The sequence below is a fragment of the Benincasa hispida genome, chromosome 5 (assembly GCF_027475165.1).
Source record: "Benincasa hispida cultivar pf3 chromosome 5, pf3_genome.v1.1, whole genome shotgun sequence".
Lineage (NCBI taxonomy): Eukaryota > Viridiplantae > Streptophyta > Magnoliopsida > Cucurbitales > Cucurbitaceae > Benincasa > Benincasa hispida.
The window spans coordinates 1,535,989-1,555,711 of NC_143482.1; the positions used below are offsets into that span (position 1 = coordinate 1,535,989).

The 19,723-nt window shown below is 32.2% G+C and overlaps 2 protein-coding genes across 6 annotated transcripts; both read left to right on the forward strand.

Moving 5' to 3' along the window:
- The first annotated feature begins 10,326 nt into the window (after positions 1 to 10,326).
- On the forward strand, positions 10,327 to 14,146 carry LOC120077744 (GEM-like protein 2). 3 transcript variants are annotated; one of them, XR_005481834.2, is made up of 5 exons: positions 10,332 to 10,678; positions 10,776 to 10,871; positions 12,199 to 12,473; positions 13,239 to 13,472; positions 13,896 to 14,103. XR_005481834.2 is itself a non-coding variant. In XM_039031729.2 (5 exons), exons 1-4 carry the CDS (start codon positions 10,612 to 10,614, stop codon positions 13,416 to 13,418), a joined length of 618 nt encoding a protein of 205 aa, XP_038887657.1. In that variant the 5' UTR covers positions 10,332 to 10,611; the 3' UTR covers positions 13,419 to 13,438; positions 13,896 to 14,146. The 3 variants fall into 3 exon arrangements, 2 of the variants coding, with proteins under 2 accessions (XP_038887656.1, XP_038887657.1); XM_039031729.2 differs by having other exon boundaries at positions 13,239 to 13,438; positions 13,896 to 14,146; XM_039031728.2 differs by lacking the exon at positions 13,896 to 14,103 and having other exon boundaries at positions 10,327 to 10,678; positions 13,239 to 13,617.
- Positions 14,147 to 14,277: 131 nt separating this feature from the next.
- Positions 14,278 to 19,428, forward strand: LOC120077743 (GEM-like protein 2). 3 transcript variants are annotated; one of them, XM_039031726.2, is made up of 5 exons: positions 14,278 to 14,667; positions 14,764 to 14,916; positions 15,025 to 15,120; positions 15,843 to 16,117; positions 18,949 to 19,428. In XM_039031726.2, exons 2-5 carry the CDS (start codon positions 14,841 to 14,843, stop codon positions 19,126 to 19,128), a joined length of 627 nt encoding a protein of 208 aa, XP_038887654.1. In that variant the 5' UTR covers positions 14,278 to 14,667; positions 14,764 to 14,840; the 3' UTR covers positions 19,129 to 19,428. The 3 variants fall into 3 exon arrangements, with proteins under 3 accessions (XP_038887654.1, XP_038887655.1, XP_090169950.1); XM_090313824.1 differs by having other exon boundaries at positions 14,392 to 14,667; positions 15,028 to 15,120; XM_039031727.2 differs by having other exon boundaries at positions 14,278 to 14,916; positions 15,028 to 15,120.
- Positions 19,429 to 19,723: the final 295 nt, after the last annotated feature.

The following is a 19,723-nucleotide window of genomic DNA, read 5'->3' on the forward strand; positions in this document are numbered from 1 at the left end:
GGTCATGTCGAGCAATTGACGTTAAAAATAAGCCCTTTCTAGAGGGAGCCAAGTGATAAAATTTATAGTTTTCTTTATTTTTTTTCTAGATTAGCTTTCTTTTTGTTTTGTTTTGTAGGGACGACATAAAAGAGAAGAGCATCTTTTTTAGAGGCAATCCCTACTACCACCACCATCCCGTGCGTGACTATGTTTTCAAGGGAGGTTCTTTGTCCCCTTGTTCTTTTTATTTTTTAGCTTTACTTGAGATACAGTGAGGACAATGTATCATTTTAAAGTTGGAGGTGGGGTACCTGTTGGGTAGTTTTTAGCTTAGCTTGGGGTCCTTGAGCACTGTCCTTGGACTATGCTTTATGTGCTTTAATTGCCTTGTTTGCTACGTTGCTTTATTGTTATTATGATGGTTTATGGCGCACTCTTCTTGTAGTTTTGCATGAAAGAATGTTAGGAAAGCGTGATCATGATTTTTAGCCCAATTTTTAAAAAAATTTATTGTAACTCATGCATCTTTAAGTCATTGTATTGCGAGATTAATGTCTTGCGTGCTTAGAATTGGGTTATCTGGTTTGTATTTCTATTGTCACCCCAAAAGGTCCACCTTTGACTTAGGAGTAACTACACTTGTTGTAGAGTAAAACTAGACAAAGTGGATAAAACAGGGCTTACTGTGAATAAAAAAGAAAGAAGAAGAAAAAAAAAGTAAATTAGTTGCAATTCTGGAAAAAAAAAACAATAAAAGCAATAAAAAAAAATGAGGCAAGAGCTAGCTTGCCTGCAAAAGATAATGTGTGTATGTGCATGAATAGAGGTGAAAAGAGCTACCTCCGCCATGTTTAGTTAGGGTCTCACGAGAAAAAAGTGGATAGGTTCCCAACGGTAGGCTGTGAAAGCTAGCCTCTAGGTAAAATAAATGCAGTTTTATGTTTTGTATGTTTGTTTTTAGCCACCCTTATCTTAGTGTTGCCCTCTTTTTTTGCAAGTTTGGTATGTCCGAGGTTGATAACCGAGGCAGAGTAGGGGAAAACGGGATGAGGACCTTATAAAACTTTTTCGGGCTGTGCAAGCTTAACTAGCAAGACTCTAGGCTCACTCATGCATGAATAGGTTGAGAATCATTCTTAAAATTTTACTTCATTGATTGATTGTAATTGAATTTCGTTCTTGATTACAAACTTTATTCTAATTGACTGTTGAGACTTGAGTAACAACTTCGCAATTAGAGCTAACATATCTTCGATTGTTTTATATTCTGTTTGATTATGTGCTTCTACCTTGCTCGAGACGAGCAAGAATTAAGATGGGGGTGTTTGATAGCTCTCAAAAAGAGCTATTATTCTTAGCTTAATTCAGGCTTATTATTGGATTTTATGTGTTTATTGTGTTATTTTGTAGGTGTTGAGCAATCATGAGGTAGAATTGGTTATTTGGAGCTAAACGGGGTTAATCTGAAGCAAATTGGAGTTGATTTGAGCATCCGAACTTCAAAGGAGTTAAAAAGACCAAAATGCCCCTATTAGAGCGTCACAATGCTCATCCTATACAAAGCCTCCTGACACTTGAAGATAGAATGCTAGTGTGCAGGGCAGCGTTGCAACATAATATTATGAGGTAACTTCCTTACCTTATATTATGAGGCAAAGGCCTAACGCGGGTTATGAAGGAAGGGAAGGAAAAATAAATTAATTAAAGAAAATCACTAATGGGAATTGGCCAAAAGCACTAAGTGCTGGATGAGGTGGCAGTTTAACCCTTGAACAGGGGAGGCGGAAGGAAGTATAAAAGGGAGAAGAAATTCATAAGCTCGGTTTTGGTAAACAACTTGAGCAAATTACGTGAGATCGGTGTCGTTCGAAAGCTGGGAGAATCTTGTTTTGCTAGAGAAAGATCTTACATGGAGAATAGCAAAAGTGAAGAATTTGCAGAAGGGGCAGATTCTCGAATTAATCAGGTCTCGAAGTGAATATTGGAAGCTCCAAGCCAAATTAAAGGAATTTAGGGCCAATATTTTAAGGTAAGGAAGTTAACTCAATTCTAAACAAGTTTGTAGAAGAAAGTTTATTAAAAAGAGTTTTGGATTTTGAGTTATGAATTTTTGAAATTGGAACAGGGAGTCGGTGCATAAGCAGGCAGTTGCTTGGGAAGATTAAGCAGGCAGCTCACCATAGTGAGCGAGAGTAAGCAAGAGATAAGAAAATGAGCGAGAGCGAGAGTGAGTAAAGGAAGAGAAGGATCTCGCTAAGGATTCAAATCTCGCTGGAAAGTTACAAATCTTGCTGGAAGTGGTAAGTCTTGCTGATGAGGATGATCTTGCTCATGATGATCATCTTACTAGCAATGTTGTTTTGTTGGTGAAAGTTTCATTAGTAAGCGAGCTACCTGAAGCATTTTGCTGAGAACTCTAAGGAATCTAACTGGGGATTATGTCCTTTCAGGCCAAGAAGAGCTAAGAGAGGCATATAAACCGTTTAAGAGCCTCGACAAGCTGTGAGTGACTAATGTTTCTAAATGATAAAGTTTACGCTTTGCAAAGTTATTCTCATGCTAAGTTTTCATGTGATTGCAAGCAACTTATTTCTATGATTGAAAGCATGACCAACGCATGATGTTTACTAATGTATGAGTTTTCCAAGTATGTTTTCCATGTCTAACGCATGCTAATGGTTTTTACAAGCTAGCTCAACATAATTTAAGCCAACTTATTTTACAAAGTATGAAGCATGCGTTAGGATATAGCTAAGGTTGAATGAAGCTTGAGGTACTATGTTTTAAATACCTAAGTTTGTCAAAGTATATACGTTGGTATTCCTAAACACAATGAAAAAGGATACTGAAGGTAGGGAGGGAATCCTAAAGAGATTTCTATGCTATATTTGAAAACTATTCTTTTTAATGCTCTTCAAGAACTTGATAGCTTAAGTGAGTCGGATACTGAAGGTAAGGAAGGTATCCGAGTAAATGTACCTAAGGTGTTGACGGTACTTAGAAAACTCCACGTGCACGTTGGTAGTTCTGAATGAGAGGCCAAAGTATGGGTCTCCTAGGCCATATATTAGCAAAGGGAGGCCGAAGTATGGGTTTCTTGGCTAGTAACAGACGTTGGGAGCTAGAGCAATGTATGCTCGTTCTCAACTAGCGAATAATGATGTTTAATGGTGTTTAAGAGTAGTTATCAATGTTTATGTTTAGAGGAAGTTGCTTGAGATGCCCATCGGTATATTTAAAGAGATCGACGTAAGGGTCTCTCCTAGCCATAGTTCAGTACGAAGAGATCGAAGTAGGGCTCTCATCTGGCCATGGCTTGGCGTTGGAAAATAGAACGATGGATGTTCATTCTCAACTAAGATTCAATTTTCAGATCCAATGGTTTTAAAGGTTTTATGTACACGTTGCTTGGCATGTTTTAGTTCCAGTATTATGTTTTCGAGCTTTCAGTTTAAGCATGAGATTTATGTTTTTATTAAGTCACTCGCTGGGCTTCTAGCTCATGTTTTCAAATGTTTTTCTTTCAGATAGCGTTTAGTTCCCAAAAGACTTTTCTATTGCTGCTCTACCACTCAAAGAAACAGGTTGAAGGAAGCCTAATTGAAGACCTGCATTAGTTAATACACATGTGTCTGTCTAGTGATTACTATTCTAGATGGGGCTCACTAAGTTGTAATATTCATGTATGAACAATGTTGCGAAACCCTATAATGTAAATGTGTTAAGTTCTGAGTTAATATGTTCATATATTGATGATATGTACATATTCAAGATTTGAGTAAAATTTAACAGGTTAGATAGGCAGTAAGTGCCAGCAAAAGGGTTGGTAACTACTGTCGTCACATTCACTTATGAATTAATAAGGGTAATCTAGGAGGGGTTGTGACAGATAGCTATATAGGTAAATGACCATAAAGCCCACACGCAGTCCACCATTTTGTGCTTCTTCTTCCGATTTTCTCAAATTGAAAAATATCACTAGTAGTAACTATCAATGATAGCAACTGATAGCAGCTATCATTGATAGCTACTTATAGCTACTATTAGTTGCTATCATTGATAGCTGCTATCAGTGATAACTTTAAATTTGAGAAATATTAATACAACCTGAAAAATAGTAACACTTAAAATATCACATTTTAATTTGCTATCAGTTTTCAATGGCTATCATTGATACACTTGATCAATTGGAATCAAACTTGAAATATTAACACCTAAGGCTATTAGTGGACATCAGTGTTAGACTTTTATGAATAGTTATCAACTTTTGAAAGGAAACTATCATCTTTCAAAGATTCACATTTAAAATTATAAGTGATAGAAGTCAATAAGAGGTCTATAAGTGACTATCTCTAATATTTACCTAAGTCATATCACTAATATCATTAATATCATTCATTTTATTGATATATACCTAAGTCATATCACTGATAGCTATGACTTCATTGATAGCTTCAATCCGTGGCTATCACCGATAAATTTTAGCAGTGGCCATCAATGATAGACTTTCATAAAATGTAATTGACTTTTATATCATTGATATCATCGATACATGGATATCACATAAGTTCTATCACTGATATCACCTATATTGATAACATGTTATATACATAACTTTTGTCATTCTTTTTTACCATCAAATAACATGTCATCGTTAATAGCTTCTATCACTGATAAACATGCTACTAGTGATAAATTCTAGGCATCCCACTTACACTTTAGTTCGAGATTCAACTTTATTAATTAAATTCACTAAGTTGACTATCAATAATATGCTTCTATAAATGGCAATTAACAGTGAAAAATTATCAAATATTAAGCTATCAATGATAGAAAATATTAGTGGCTATCATTAACGGAATTCATTTGCTATTACATTTAATGTTTAGTTATAATGATCAAACTTGATGATTGGCTTGTTGGTGTTAAGTCACTTATGAATTGGACACTTAAGGGAAAAAGCAAAAATTGTAAAAAGAAAAGAAAATAAAAAAGGAAATGGAAGAAGTAAAAATCGGAGAAAGGAAATAAAATAAAAAAAAATGAAAAGTAATCGAAGAAATGAAAGAAAATGAAAAAAAAAAAAGAAAGAAAGAGAAGAAGAAGAAAATGAAAAAGAAAAAAAGAAAGGGAAGAAGCAAAAACTGGAGAAATAAAAGAAAATAAAAAATAAAAAAAGGAAAGAAGTAAAAACCAAATAAATGAGAGAAAATAAAAAAAAAATAAGTAAAAACCGAAGAAAAGGTAAAAGATAAAAAGATTTAAAAAAGAAGAAGAAAGTGTGCAACAAGACAAGACAAGACAAGAGATGGCGAAATTGGAAATTAGAAGAAATTCAAAGGTTGACTAGTCAACGCTTCCATATTTGCAAATATTTTAAAGAGATGATATATTTTTAGATTTTTTCCCTTTATTTTACTATCTATTACAAATATTCTAAATAAAAATATGAAGAAATAATAAAGATTTTCTTTTTAATAATTTCTTATGATATTTATACTTTATAGGTTAATACTACTTTGGTCTCTGTACTTTTGTCTTTGTTCATTTGAGTCTCTGCACTTTTAAAATTTTCATTTAGTCATAGAATCTTGAAAAAAATGACCATTTTGATGAAATAATAAAAATGAAAATTAAGGAACCATAATGATCACCTTTTAAAAAAAATGAACGAAAATGTTTCAAAGTTGAAAGTACAAAGATCAAAATGCATATTTTAGAAGTACAGGACTAAAATAAACCGAAGTTAAAAGTGCAAGAACCAAAATGACTCTTTTGAAAGTATAAAGATCAAAATGAATAATAACTAAAAGTACAGAGACCAAAATAGTATTTAAATAAACCTAGGTACCTTTTAAAACTAGACTAAGGAGGGAAGAATCAAGAAGGGAAATGTAGAGAGCTAGTGTTGTTAACAATTATTTAAAAAGAGAGAAGATGACTAAAAATAAAATGGATGAAAATTAGGGAGAATGATAAAAACCTTGAGGAAGAATCGGAAGAAAAAGAAAAAAAAATTATCAGATATCCTAAAATTCTCTCACGGAGGGCATCTCGAAAGTGTTGGATGTCTAGTTGAAACATGAGTTTTCTGGATTTCCTGAATTAGGATATCACATTTTTACTTTTCTTACCTTTTTTTTTTTTTTTCTATATATACATAAATATCACTCTCCTTTATTTTTATTTTATAATGATTAAAATAAATATTGTTTGACTATATGTTCCACTTTCTTTGGCTATATTGTAGCTATATTTATTTTCTTAGAAATATATTCAAAATCAAATTTAAATTAAGAATTATTTTATAAAAATCTTAAATTAATATATATTATTTTGTTGAGAAAAATAAGTTCAACTTATATTAAATTATTTATAAATTAATGAACAGTCATAAGGGCATTCTTGGAATATCATGTAAATCTAAGATATTCTTAAGTAGAAATCCAACCAAATAAACACAGACCTATTTAGGTATTCTCAGATATCTTCGAAAATATTTCTACAAAATAAATATGGTTATATAAAAATATCAGAAATATGTAATTTTGGGCATCTATAATTTTAGGTATCTAGATATAATCGGTTATTTACCTTTCTAAAAAATGAACGCTCATAAGGAAAAGAAAGAAAAAACAAAAAACAAAAAAAAAAAAAGAAAAGAAAAGAAAAAGGATTTATGTCGTTAATGAAGAATGAGATGTCTACTTCTAGGTGAGGAAAACAAAACCATTGAACCTTAACAAGAAAAGAAGAAAAAATTTAGAAAAGAAAAACGTGAAAAAAAAAAAGAAAAGAAAAATACCTTAAGCACAAAAAATGGGAAGAGATGGTACCTTTGGAGCTAAGAGAGAGAAAAAAATCTAAAACTCAAACCAATTTTTAAAGTAATATAGTGTATATATTATTAATAAAATTAATAAATTATTTCATCTTCATATATTAAATTACCTAATATAACTATCAATGTGTTTGGAATACATTTTTAAGTGTTTAATTTAAAAAATAAGTCATTTTGGAATAAATTAGAGTATTTGGTAACCATTAAAAATAGTTTTTCAAGTATATTTTAATTAATTTTTATATTAAAAAAATTTAAATAAAAATGAATTTTTTGAAAAACAGTTTTTTCTTAAATCAATTCAAACGAGTCCTACGTAACCATAAAAATGGCAAAAGAGAATAAAATATTTCTCCACTTAAAACACCTTTTAAATATAGTATAGATTATATTTTAAATATAATATAGATAAGAGAATAATATATTTGTAATGATTATCATTCGGAAAAAAGAAAAAAAATAGGCTAAAAATTATGGGTAGCTTTTGATTTTTTGAGAAGTCAAGAAAAAAAAAGGTCAAATTTGAGAGTAAAATCAAAAGAGTTGCCCTATCACAGCAAGAAATAGGACGAAGAGAGTCCCTAAAGGAGTAGACAAAGCAATTGGGCTCCTCGACTTAATTGGCTTACCTCGGCCTCGAGACCAACATGTCCCTCTTTGGGTCATAGGGCCTATTTTTGGTAGGCCCCTCAAGGAGTCACTTTCAAGAATGAAGGAAGTTCATCTTCTTCCCACCGATGTGTGATTTTGATCGTACAAATTCACCATTAGTGACACATGAAGATCGGATGAGTTCTCGGCCAGATTTTACCATCAACAATATTCTTAAATTTTTTATGTAGTCATTTAAAACCTCAATTGATAGTTATGACATCGTGGGGTAACTATTTGATTTTTTGGTATTTTGTTTTTGAAAATTATGCTAATAAACACTATTTCCACCTTTAAATTTATTGATTTGTCATCTACTTTTTACCAATGTTTTAAAAACTAAGCCAAGTTTTGAAAACTAGCTCCATTTGGCAACCATTTCGTCTTTGATTTTTTGTTTTTTAAAATTAAGCTTATTTCCTTTCATTTTCTTATCATAGTTGTATCAATCTTACGTAAAAGAGTTGCATTCTTAACAAAATTTCAAAAACAAAAACAAGTCATTAATTTTTTATTTTTTTTAGATTTCAAATTTTGACTTAGTTTTTCTAAAACATGAGTAAAAAGTAGATATCAAAACAAGAGATAAGTGGAAGAGGTGTTTATAGGTTTAATCTTCAAAAACTAAAAACCAAAAACGAAATAGTTACCAAACAAAACATAAAAAACTAGTTTATAAAAACATGTTAAAATTCTTTTTTTTTTTAACGAGACCTATATTAATTTAAGAAATTGAGAGAAAATAGGTAAAATTCTTTTTTTTAAAAAAAAAAAACAACAAAATGGTTGTCCAACGACGAGACCTATATTAATTCAAAATTTTAAACTTTCATAGATGAGTCAATTTAGAGCCATTAGAATTTTATTTCTAAATCATTAATACATAAGCTTCATAAAATGATTAATCAAGGAGATTTTTTCATGAAAAATTCTCTTTTGATCATGTATATATCGTAAATGTTCTTAAATCTGAAATTTTTCATTGAAGGCTTTAGGGTTAATTTTGGACATTTTTACCCTTTTTCCATTTTTTTAATATATTCATTTTCTTCTTTGTAATTAATGAGCCGTTTTTTCTTACGGTCATTAATGAGTCTTTTTTAAACATATATACTTTTTTGTTGTTTATAAATATCTATTTCCATTTTAATGGATTGATGAAATGTTCTTTTTATCGTTGGGGTGTTTGTTTCATTTTCATCATCTTTTTATTAACGAGATTTAGTTCTACTTGTTCATTCATCTTCTCCATCCAATTGCATGGTTTCAAATATTCGTTTTTTCGTTTTTTTATGTACATATACGAGACTTATTTCATATACACAATAGTATTTGAAATATATATGAGATTACTTCAAATGAAAATATATACTTCATATTATATGCTTCGAATTAGACCATAAACTAAGAAATATGACATCATCAAATTATTAAAATACAAACTAAATTCGTAGAGTTCAAATTCTCAAGTTAGTGCTCTGAAATGTGTTAGTAATCTTTCTTCCCCTTACGATACAAGTATTCGATTGGATATTTGATATATATTGTAGGAAAAAAATCATATATAACCATATGAATATACAATATAACGTCGAATATCACAGTCTTAACTATATTTAAATGAATATCACAAACTAACTATATTTAAACAATAGTATATATTAAAACAACAGTGATACATAGTACTACAATCACAATAAACCTATATATATTTGAGATTAAGAATAAAATGAATAAATACACCCAGATTCGTCGTCCATCCATTGGCAACCTCAAATTCCTTTACCATATTGACTAGATATATGTGGATTATTTGAAATAGACCCAAGTATATATGGATTATTTGAAATATACCTATATATATCCAGCAACCAGATCAAGATCCGTCGTGGATACCCATTCAGTGTCAATCAACCAATATCCATCGTGGACGTCTGTTCGTGGATCTTTGCAACCTAAAATTTGGCTTCGTCCATTTGTGCTAGCTTCAACTAGCTTTGTAATCTCTTTTGCTCGTTGGTTTCAGAGGAAGAGGAGATGATTATGTAATTTGAGGAAACCATAAATGAACGAAGAAGAAAAATGAGTGGTGAAGAAGAAGGGAAAGAGAAGAGGAAGAAACGTGAAAAACAAGATAAGTTTCGGGGAAAAAGAAGAAAAATGGGATATTCAAACAATTTTTTCTTTTTTAAATAAGGAATTAATGGGTACATGGATATATGAAACCCTAAGCTATGTATGGATGAGGGAGATATACAAAACCCTAAGTTTTTGTTTTTTGTTTTTGTTTTTAATTGTTTTGTTTTATAAAAATAGTGGATGGGTCTTAATGATAAATACATCACAATATTTGTGAAATTTTGTAATATGTTGAGCTACTTATGTAATAAATGTAGTGGAGAAGACATCATTGTAATACGACTTACAATTAAGGCTTCCTATATAGAATGTCCTTGATCAAATATTAGAGAGACATGCTATAATAAGCTGAATGACAATGATTTTTCATTATTATGAGTTGTTTTTTTTAATATTTTCGTCAATTTTCTTTCAAATGCTCATTTTCAGTTTTTAACTTTAATGTTTACACATTAATCTAAAATAATTATAAAGTGAAATTTTAAAACTCATTTTAACAGTGACAAAAAAATAGTGAAACTTAATTTATTATAATTATCTAATTTAATTAATAAATAATAATATTACAAACAAACCTCGAGTATTTTGTGAAAAAATAAAGTTAAAAGTGATCTTAAAATTTAGGAACTAAATTAAAAATAAAATTCAAAAATTTAGATGGTAATATTTTAAAATATAATTTCAATATATATATATATATATAGTGAACAAATAGAAAATTATTTTTTCCCTATAATTTACGTTTGAAATGGCGGGTTCAGTTCACTGGAATCGGAAACCCTTGTTTATTTTTTTTCAACTCTCACAGACGAAATCGCCATAGAATTTGAAATGAACACTGCTTCAGATTCTCCGTTATCTTCATCTTTATGCTCTTTTCATTCCTCAATTCCCAATTCTTATCTTCTTGAAATGCGATTCCAAGCCATAACAATAAACCCTAATCCGGGTTAGAACTTCCATTGAAGCCCTCTGAATCCACTCTCAATCTCTCCACCATGAGCAATTATAATCCCTATATTCAGCACACTCCTTCCTCATCCTCGTCTCCTGAACCTGGGAAAAGTTTGCTTTCTTTAACTCCACTCTCGATTGCTTGTTTCTATAATGATTTAGGGTTTTGATCGTTGTTTTTATAATGAATTTTTTGGATTTTGTTTAGGAGATAGGATGTGGGATGCGCTGGGTCGCTGTGGGAAGATGTTGGAAGGTTATGGAAAAATGGCAGGGGAAGCTGTTGAAAACGTTTGGCATCACAGTTAGTTTTTCCCCCCTTCGATCTAATTTGGTTTTAATGTTTGAGTTCATATTATTTAAGTGCGATTTTTGTACCATCATAATTGGTTTTCGGATTGATTTTGAAATAGTTAAAATTTGTCATTTTTAAAATACTTGGAAATATACCTTTAATCCCTCAAAATTAATTCAATGTTTTTCTTACTCTTAAAATTGATTTTGAATGATTAAAAATAGTTTACGAGCAGTTTTGAATATGATAAAAGTGGTTTAACAATTTTAAAATCACTCCCAAACATGTCCAAACATGTTTTTTGGTAATCTTGAATGTGAAAAAAGTAATTAACTATTTCAAAATCACTCTCAGATCCTTAGTACATGTTTGTCGATTTTGAAATTGTTACTATCACTTTTTATCATGTTTAAAATTACTTTGAGACATGCCTTTAAACACTTAAATATAATTTAATGTTTAATTTTAGACTTTTAAACGCAATTTCATGTCATCAAAATTAGTTTTGAATGATTAAAAGCATGTTTTCGAGCAATTTTAAAAATGACAAAAGTGATTTTAACCATTTCAAAATCACTTCCAAACATGCCTTTAATCTTTCGTATTTAGTTAGAGGATGATTTGTTCCATCGATGAACTGATTCTAATAGTGAAACAGATCCTGCTGGATCAGGTTTCTTTATAGTGAACTTTGTGATACCCAACAGGCCATGTTGTTGATAAACGATGGTTTAAATACTACTTTGGTCATGTACTTTTAAAATGTTTATTTTGGTCTTTTTTACTTTCAACTTTGGTTATTTTGGTTCTTGTATTTTCAAACTGTCCGTTTTGGTTCTTGTACTTTTAAAAAGCGGCCATTTTGGTCCCTTATAATTTAAATAGAACTAAAAATGAAGGGACATAATTGGCCACTTTTTAAAAGTATAAGTACAACTAAAGTTGTAACTACATGAACCAAAATGAATATTTTGAAAGTCTAAATACCAAAATGAACTAAAGTTGAAAGCATGAGAATTGAAATGAATATTTGGAAAGTATAGGGACCAAAATGAACCAAAGTGGATAATATAGAAACCAAAATGAACCTATTGAAAGTATAGAAACCAAAATGAACCAAAGTTGATAATATAGAGACAAAAAAGAACCAAAGTCAAAAATACAAGGATTGAAGTAGTATTTAAACCTAAACAATAACATCTCCATTAGGTGGAGGCATGTGATAGAAGGAACTGATAAATAACATGTAAAATGAGTTTTATTTTGGAGGTCTGCTGAATAATGCCATGAATGTTGACTTATTGGCTCCTGATATGCAATATATGTTTGTCAACAGTAAGAGTTAGTCCTAGCATTGGTGATGTTGCAAAGGCCAGGCTTGTTCAAGGGACGAAATTACTTGCTGAAGGAGGACCTGAAAGATTATTCCAGCATACATTTGGTGTTATTCCTGAAGAAAAATACTTGCATTCGTATGCTTGCTATTTGGCAACTCCCTCTGGGCCTGTGAATGGGACTCTTTACATATCCACAAAAAGACTGGCTTTCTGTAGTGAATCCCCTCTCTGTTACCCTTCATCTCCTGGCCAATCAGAGTGGCTCTATTACAAGGTATGTTTGACCCATTATCATTTGGGATGCTGTAGTTTTGATATATCAGAAATAGAAGTATTTCTCAAATTTATATCAAGGTTTAGTTATTGTTACCTTACCCATCTTAGTATTGATTTGAGTGGAATACACTAAAGCTTTTCTGTATTATAAGCATTGAAATGTGTTCTACTTCTAGGACAGAGTGAATATGTGTGAGAAATACTTGATCTTAGTTTAAATAAAATCTTATTATAACAAAAGGGCCTCCTGAGCCCTGACTCGTCCATAGGTACTCTTGCTCCTGATTGTATTGCACATGTTAGAACTTAATTTGCTCTCTATCCCCCTTTGTTATCTGAACACTGTTGAATTGGACTAAATGGGATGTTGGCAGAAAGAATAATTGGCTTAGCTATTGGATGTTTTTGATTTAAATACTACTTTGGTTCTTGTACTTTTAGCTTTGGTTCATTTTGATCTCCATACTTTCAAAATGTTCATTTTGGTCCTTGCACTTTCAACTATGGTTCATTTTGGTTCTTGAGCTTTTAGAGAGTGACTATTTTGGTACCTTAAAAGTGAAATATTAATGAAAATGAAGGGATTGAAATAGTCACTTTTTAAAAGTACAAAGACCAAGATAAACATTTTCATAATACAATGATGAAAATGAATATTTTGAAAGTATAGAGACCAACATGAACTAAAATCAAAAGTAGACGGACCAACTTGACTATGGAAGTTGAGGAGGGATCTCTCATGTGTATTTTTACCCATTTGTAGGTTGTGATAGAGCTGAATCGGGTGGCAAATTTACGTCCATCTCCAAATCTTCTCAACCCCTCTGAAAAAGACATCCATGTGGTTACTAAGGATGGGCATGAATTCTGGTTCCTGGGATTTATATCGTTCAGCAGGGCTCTAAAGAGTTTAACTGAGGCATTAAAGCGTTCCTGTTCCTAGTTTGTTTCGATGAACAGATGGTTTGAGAGTTTCTGCCTCCTCTCTACATTCCATGTCTGTCTTCTTACTTATAGAGTGCTTGTATTTGTTCCTATGTCTTCTTATTGCGACTACCTTACTCAATAAAGATGGTGTATCTTGAAAAAGTTATGTATCTTATATGGGTAAAAATAAAGAACTAATGGTTTCTTAGTGTTTATACGGATGACCTAAAAATTTGTGCTCGTTTGAGATTTGATCAAGTTATTTGAATTTTGTTTTTCTAACCTTTTGTTAGTGTCAGTAAACCCTCTTCCAATTTTTTTTTCCTCCATTGCCCTTCTTACTCTCGTTGCATGTGGATTTGTTGCACTTTGTATGTCTAGGTGTTCTTTTCACAACTCCTTGTCATTGCTCATTTTCTCGATTCCTTTGTCGTTGGTCATCACCCGTTGTCAATTGTTGATCGATGATTGAAGGTGAAAAGTGTCATTGCAGGATGAAGAAGACTCTTGGGGGTGGCGACCAAACACGTGCGAGGGAGAGGGAAGGACACTTTATGGAAAAAGTCACTAATTTCTTATTCATTTTCCAATTCTAAGATTGGTTTGCACATCCGAATTGCTAACTAATATTTTAGTTCATCGTCGTAACTAATTATTACACTCATGTATGGTTATATCTGGGCTATTTTGAAGTATTGTTCACCTGTCTTGGTAAGTTAATGAGATTATGATAACTTAATGAAACTTTACGTCTACATTCAACAACACAAGTGACACCCTCTCCCTTGGTTCTCCTTTAAGCTCATTATGGAGCTGTTCTTGGAGAGTCTATGGTGATTGGTGCTATACTTTGTGATTCAGCTGGCAACACCATTCTCTCTGTCGAGACACTCACGGGTAGAAGTTGATTGCCAAATTTTATTAAAGTTGTTGAAAGGTTCCGATGAATCATCTTGAACTCATATACAAATTTTTATTCACTCCAAGACATGTAACACGGTGGCGCATCAATTTGCTACCCATGCACGACGTTGGAAATTTGGAAAGTTGGTTGGAAGAACATCCACTCATTGATGACCAACGTTTGTCATTGTCCATGTTCTCTTTCCGCTGTTTCTCATCCCTATAGCTCAAGCATAAGTCCTTCACTTATCATTGGTCAATCCAACCTTACTGTGAATAATTTTCTCGCTGGACCAATAATAGCGGAGTTCCAATCATCATCAAAGAATTCTCGTTTGGTGGTCGAAGAAATTCTGTCACTTGTTCGAATCCCCAAAAACCCCATTGTTTATTTCATTTCGTAGATTCTTTCATCATCTTCATCTTCAGTGTTCTGATTCCTCCTGTTTGATTCCCAGTTCTGATTAGACCCACTTCGTCACAATGAAGCATAAGAAGGATTAGACTCAGAATCGTGATCAACGCAATCTACACCATGATCAATCACCTTGACACCAAAGACAATCCCTATGTTCATTATTCCTCTGCTTCCACATCTCCAAATGGGAAATGTTTGTTTTCTTCTGTTCTGCACTTAACGTGTTTGTAAAAATTCCTCTGTGGATATTGATACTCTTTCTTTTTTTCTTTTCTTTTTTTTTTCTTTTGCATATGTTCAGCAGATAAGATGTCGGAAGTGTTGGATCGGTGTGGGAAGAGGTTTGCAGATTGTTCTAAGATGGTAGAGGCTGCAGCAGATGGCATCTGGAATCACTGTTAGTTCTTTCCTCTATTCAAGTTTCTTTCTTTAAGGTGTTTGTTTTCACCTAGAATTCTAACAAGTTTATGGTAGGTAGGAATGCTATTAGGATGTCAGAGGGATATTAAGGTATACTAGTTATTAGTTAGGGGAGTTGGTTATGGAATTTAGTTATAAATAGTGATAAGGAGAATGGGAAGATAATCAATATTTTGGTTAATGAATTAGGGCTTGAGAGTATTTCAAAATTGGGAGGGTCCAAGTACATCGAACACTTGGTTTATCTTGTATTTCTATTATCTTTTATGTCTCTATTTATTTGGGTTCTATTAATTTAGTTCTCTCCATCTTTCTAATATGATTGGTCGAGAGCTTTCAACGAGTCAGTTCTGAATAATTGGAAGAGTTTAGGTCTGTCATGAAATGGTTTCAGGCTTGTCATGAGTTATCATTGATTCCAAATAATCACTGATGTTTATTAATTTAATAGGTACAGCTTTCAATGATTAGTTTCAAACGATTAGAACTGTTTCTTTCTGTAAACAAATGATAACTTCAAATAACAAATGGCATGCTAAAAGTTAAAAACAGAACCAACTTTTCTTGGCAAGGATTTGCTTGGTTCCTTTTGGTTCTTTCTGGAATAATGAAATTCGGACCTGGATTTATATACCTGTTCGATGTCTATCGAGCTTATTAGCGTCTAACCTGCAATGCAATATATGCTTTTCCCAACAGTGAAACTTAGTTCTAGTGTCACTGATGCGGCCATGGCCAGGCTTCATCAAGGAACGAAGTTAGTTACAGAAGGTGGCTATAAAAAAGTATTCCAACAGACGTTTGGTTTCGTCGACGGAGACAAATACTTGGACTTCTTTGCTTGCTATCTGTCCACTTCCTCTGGGCCTGTGAATGGGACTTTGTACATATCCACAAAAAGGGTGGCCTTTTGTAGTGAGTTTCCTCTTTGTTACTATCCATCTCCTGGCGAGCCACAGTGGATCCTTTACAAGGTATTTCTCACCCTTTGTTGAAGATATTTTGTTCTGATGGATTTGAAATAGGATTTTTAAGAAATAAAACTTAGCTGTTTACTGATAAGTAGTTCATTGAGTTTATTTAAGACCGGTTCGATAATCATTTGGCTTTGGATTCTCAAGTTGTGTTTGATTTTACTATTCAAGTGTTTAATTTTGAAAATAAGTCATTTTATAAAAAAATAATAATAATAAAGTATTTGGTAACCATTTAAAATAGTTTTTGAAATGTTTTCGAAGTTTATTTTAAACAATTTTTATCAAAAGAGTTTAAATAAATATGACTCTTTCTGAAAAACATCTTTTTTCTCTAGTCAATCCATATGGGCCCTTAGTTTTTTTAAAAATTAAGCTTTTAAACACTTTTTCGACCTATGGAGTTTCTTTGTTTTGGTATCTACTTCATAAGAATGTTCTCAAAATTCATGTCAAGTTTTGAAGACTAGAAAAAAGTAGGCTCTGTTTGATAACTATATATATATTTTTTTATTTTAATTTTCAAAATTTAACTGGTTAAAAAATCATCAGTAAAAGTAGTGTTTGTAAGCATAATTTTAAAAAATAGAAAACAAAGACAAAACGGTTTTCAACTTTTTTATACTTTCTGAATTTAGCTAGGAATTCAAATGTTACTTTAAAAAAAGATGAAAATCATTATAAAGAAATTGGGAGAAAACAATCCCAGTCCGACCGAACAAGGCCTTAGATATATTGAAGGAAAGACAAAACAGAACGGATACAAGACTTCTCATATGTTTGATGAGAGGTCTGAGACACTTCACAAAAGATTCTACTGACTTAACTCTCTCTATTAACGACCCCACTCACATATACTTCTCTTATCTAACACGTGCGAGGGCCCTGCTGCCTTCCCTCTCTAAGATACTCTATTACAGTTACCAATTCTTTCTCCCTCTAACTTCCATTTGTATTTCTCACCCTTTCTTCTTCGTACACGTGATATGCATAGGTGGCTTCTTGAGTGAAAGAAAAATTTTAGTGCTATGGTACCTCAGCTCATTGTTTGTCATAGAAGAAGCATTTAAAAATGGTGGGTCCATGAAATAAAGTAATATATCATTTAGTGATGTCTTGAATGTTGAATGGAAGGAGTATGTACTACTGTAGTACTATACATTTCTGCTTTTCTTCTCTTAGTTTACGACGAGAGACACAAACAAGAAGAAATAGTTATTAATAGTTGGTTGCCAAGTTTTCTATAAAATTTTTCTATAAACTTGCTTTAGTATGATTATGTTTAATGTTTTGATAGGAAAGGTATTAGCGGGATACCAAGGGTATATTCATAATTAGTTAAGTAGTTTATAAGGAAGGTGTAGTTATAAATATAGTGAGCAGGGAAGGGAGGAAGGAGGAAATACTATGGTGAGTGTGTTAGGACTTAAAGAGTGATCTCAAGAGATTGGGAGGGTCCAAGTACCTCGAATTACTTGGTTTATCTTATAGTTTCATTACCAATCAAATTCAATATATATTTAGGTTCTATCATGTTTTTCCGAATTTAAAGCATGGTGGATCTGCAGTTTGGCAAATAACTATATGATGTACTGCAACAGTTTAATTTTGATCCAATGAATCACAATTTCACTAGGTTTCTCCTGTGAAATTCAATATGAAAATTTTTCCAATTGTTTTTTTTCCTTATCGTGGTAGAAAATAATTGAAGTTCAAATCCATAAGATTAAAATTTAAAAGGCATAATATAAATAGAAATATCTAGTTTTATAGTATAGTTCATAATCTCTCAATGGAGTAAAATAGTCACTCTCCTTCACTGTTTAATGAATGAAGAGATAGTGTATTGGGACTATACTCTTCACTAGGAAAGTATGTGAGCCCATAATTTAATACCATTTAATATACTCATTAAATAGCCTAACATAATTGTCCTTTATTTATTAGCCACTATGAATTAATTTAATAAACTGGGCACCATGGAGTCACTAGCAATGGGTGGAGGAACTGGAAATGCATGAATGCAGGGTCTGATCTTCCTGTAGGACACCATTGATGGATTGTCAGTCCACAGAAACTATAAGCTGTTGTCCAAGAACCTGTTTCTGGCTAGAAGAATAACTTTCTTGGACATCCATCAATTAATATATCCAGAATAGCCCCCCACCCCCCAATCACAATTTTAAAAGATCCACAAAGCAATTGTGTTCCCGCCCACGAACAAGTCAACTGATTCAAATTCAAATAGCCAATGACACAACGGGCGTATCTCGCAACCTCTACCCCGTTTAAAGAAAATTGTTTTAGAAAACGGGGTTTATGAAAAAGGTTTTTGCAAATGTTTGAAAACATGTTTGAGAAAATGGTTATCGTAGGCTAGAAAGCAATGAGAAACAACAACGGCTTAGTAGCTTACAACTCCATGTATGAAGGTAATCTTCCTCTGGCATCTCTAGATGATTATTGAAAAGTAAGTTTAGTGAAATTTGTTCTTCCTCCTAGTTTGGTTTGTTATCGCGTCTGTGCATAAGAGAGTTTATGAAACTATGCTGAAGTCAATGTTTGCATTAAGAATCTCCAATCTCCTATCTCCATCTTTGTGTTTCCATGAAGTATAGTTTAATGGCCCAAATCTGATCTTGAAAACTATGCTTGTGTTAGTATCTAAAATAATTGGTAGTTATGTAGATTCAACAGGATTAATTAGAAAAACGAATCGCCGAGTCTCGTCGAGTTTCTTTGTCCCTTTATCTATCTTTTTCGCTCGTGTTTTCTTCTGTTAATGTCTTTAGTTGCATTCTTTTTCATGACTATGATGAATATGTATGTAGGTGATGATAGCGGTTGATCAGTTGGGGAAAATCAATGCTTCTTCAAACCTTATGGACCCCTCACAAAAATACATCCAAGTAATCACGAGGGACTCTCATGAATTCTGGTTCATGGGATTCATATCATATAACAAGGCTGTCAAGACTTTAACTGATGCATTGCAGCGATCCCGTGCCTAGGTAGGACTCGAAGGATACCAAAATGAAACCGTTTCCTCTCACAATCTCGTGCCTACCTAAACCAACACTTCCTTCTATACTCTTTACATATATTTTCCTGTTTTAGTTAAAGGGTATAAACGATAATAATCATTGAACGTAGATTCTGAAATGTGCATGACCCCTATTTAACTATGAGATACATATTCGAAATTCGTTTACTAATGCCAAGCTGTCGGTCACATTGTGACAGGAGAAATTTGTGTTATTTTTATAAATAAGTTTATAAAATAAAGTTGTTTGTATCTTACACTTGTGAAATCTAAGCAACCCATGCTTTGACTTGGATTATTATTGATTACTTTAGCGCAGGTTGTGCAGAAATTCTAGTGGAGGTCTTTATGATCTTTGTTTCGCTTTTTTTTTTTTTTTTTTTTTTTGGTATCTTCCAAAGCCAAATTCATTTGTTATGCCCTAACTTTTAGGGCATATTTCATCTTCCATTTCATTACAATAACAAAAAAAATATATATATATATATATTTGGGTAGGGGGACTCTAAACAAGAATATTGATCCATGAGCAATAAAAACCTTATATTGTATACACAGGTGGA

Bases quoted from the DNA above. Each gene is read 5' to 3' on its own strand.
- LOC120077744 (XM_039031728.2), top strand. From the start codon at position 10,612: ATGAGCAATTATAATCCCTATATTCAGCACACTCCTTCCTCATCCTCG. The intron at 10,872-12,198 runs GTTAGTTTTTCC...GTTTGTCAACAG, and splicing joins TGAAAACGTTTGGCATCACA to TAAGAGTTAGTCCTAGCATT. The intron at 12,474-13,238 runs GTATGTTTGACC...ACCCATTTGTAG, and splicing joins CAGAGTGGCTCTATTACAAG to GTTGTGATAGAGCTGAATCG.
- LOC120077743 (XM_039031726.2), top strand. From the start codon at position 14,841: ATGATCAATCACCTTGACACCAAAGACAATCCCTATGTTCATTATTCC. The intron at 14,917-15,024 runs GTTTGTTTTCTT...GCATATGTTCAG, and splicing joins CACATCTCCAAATGGGAAAT to CAGATAAGATGTCGGAAGTG. The intron at 16,118-18,948 runs GTATTTCTCACC...ATATGTATGTAG, and splicing joins CACAGTGGATCCTTTACAAG to GTGATGATAGCGGTTGATCA.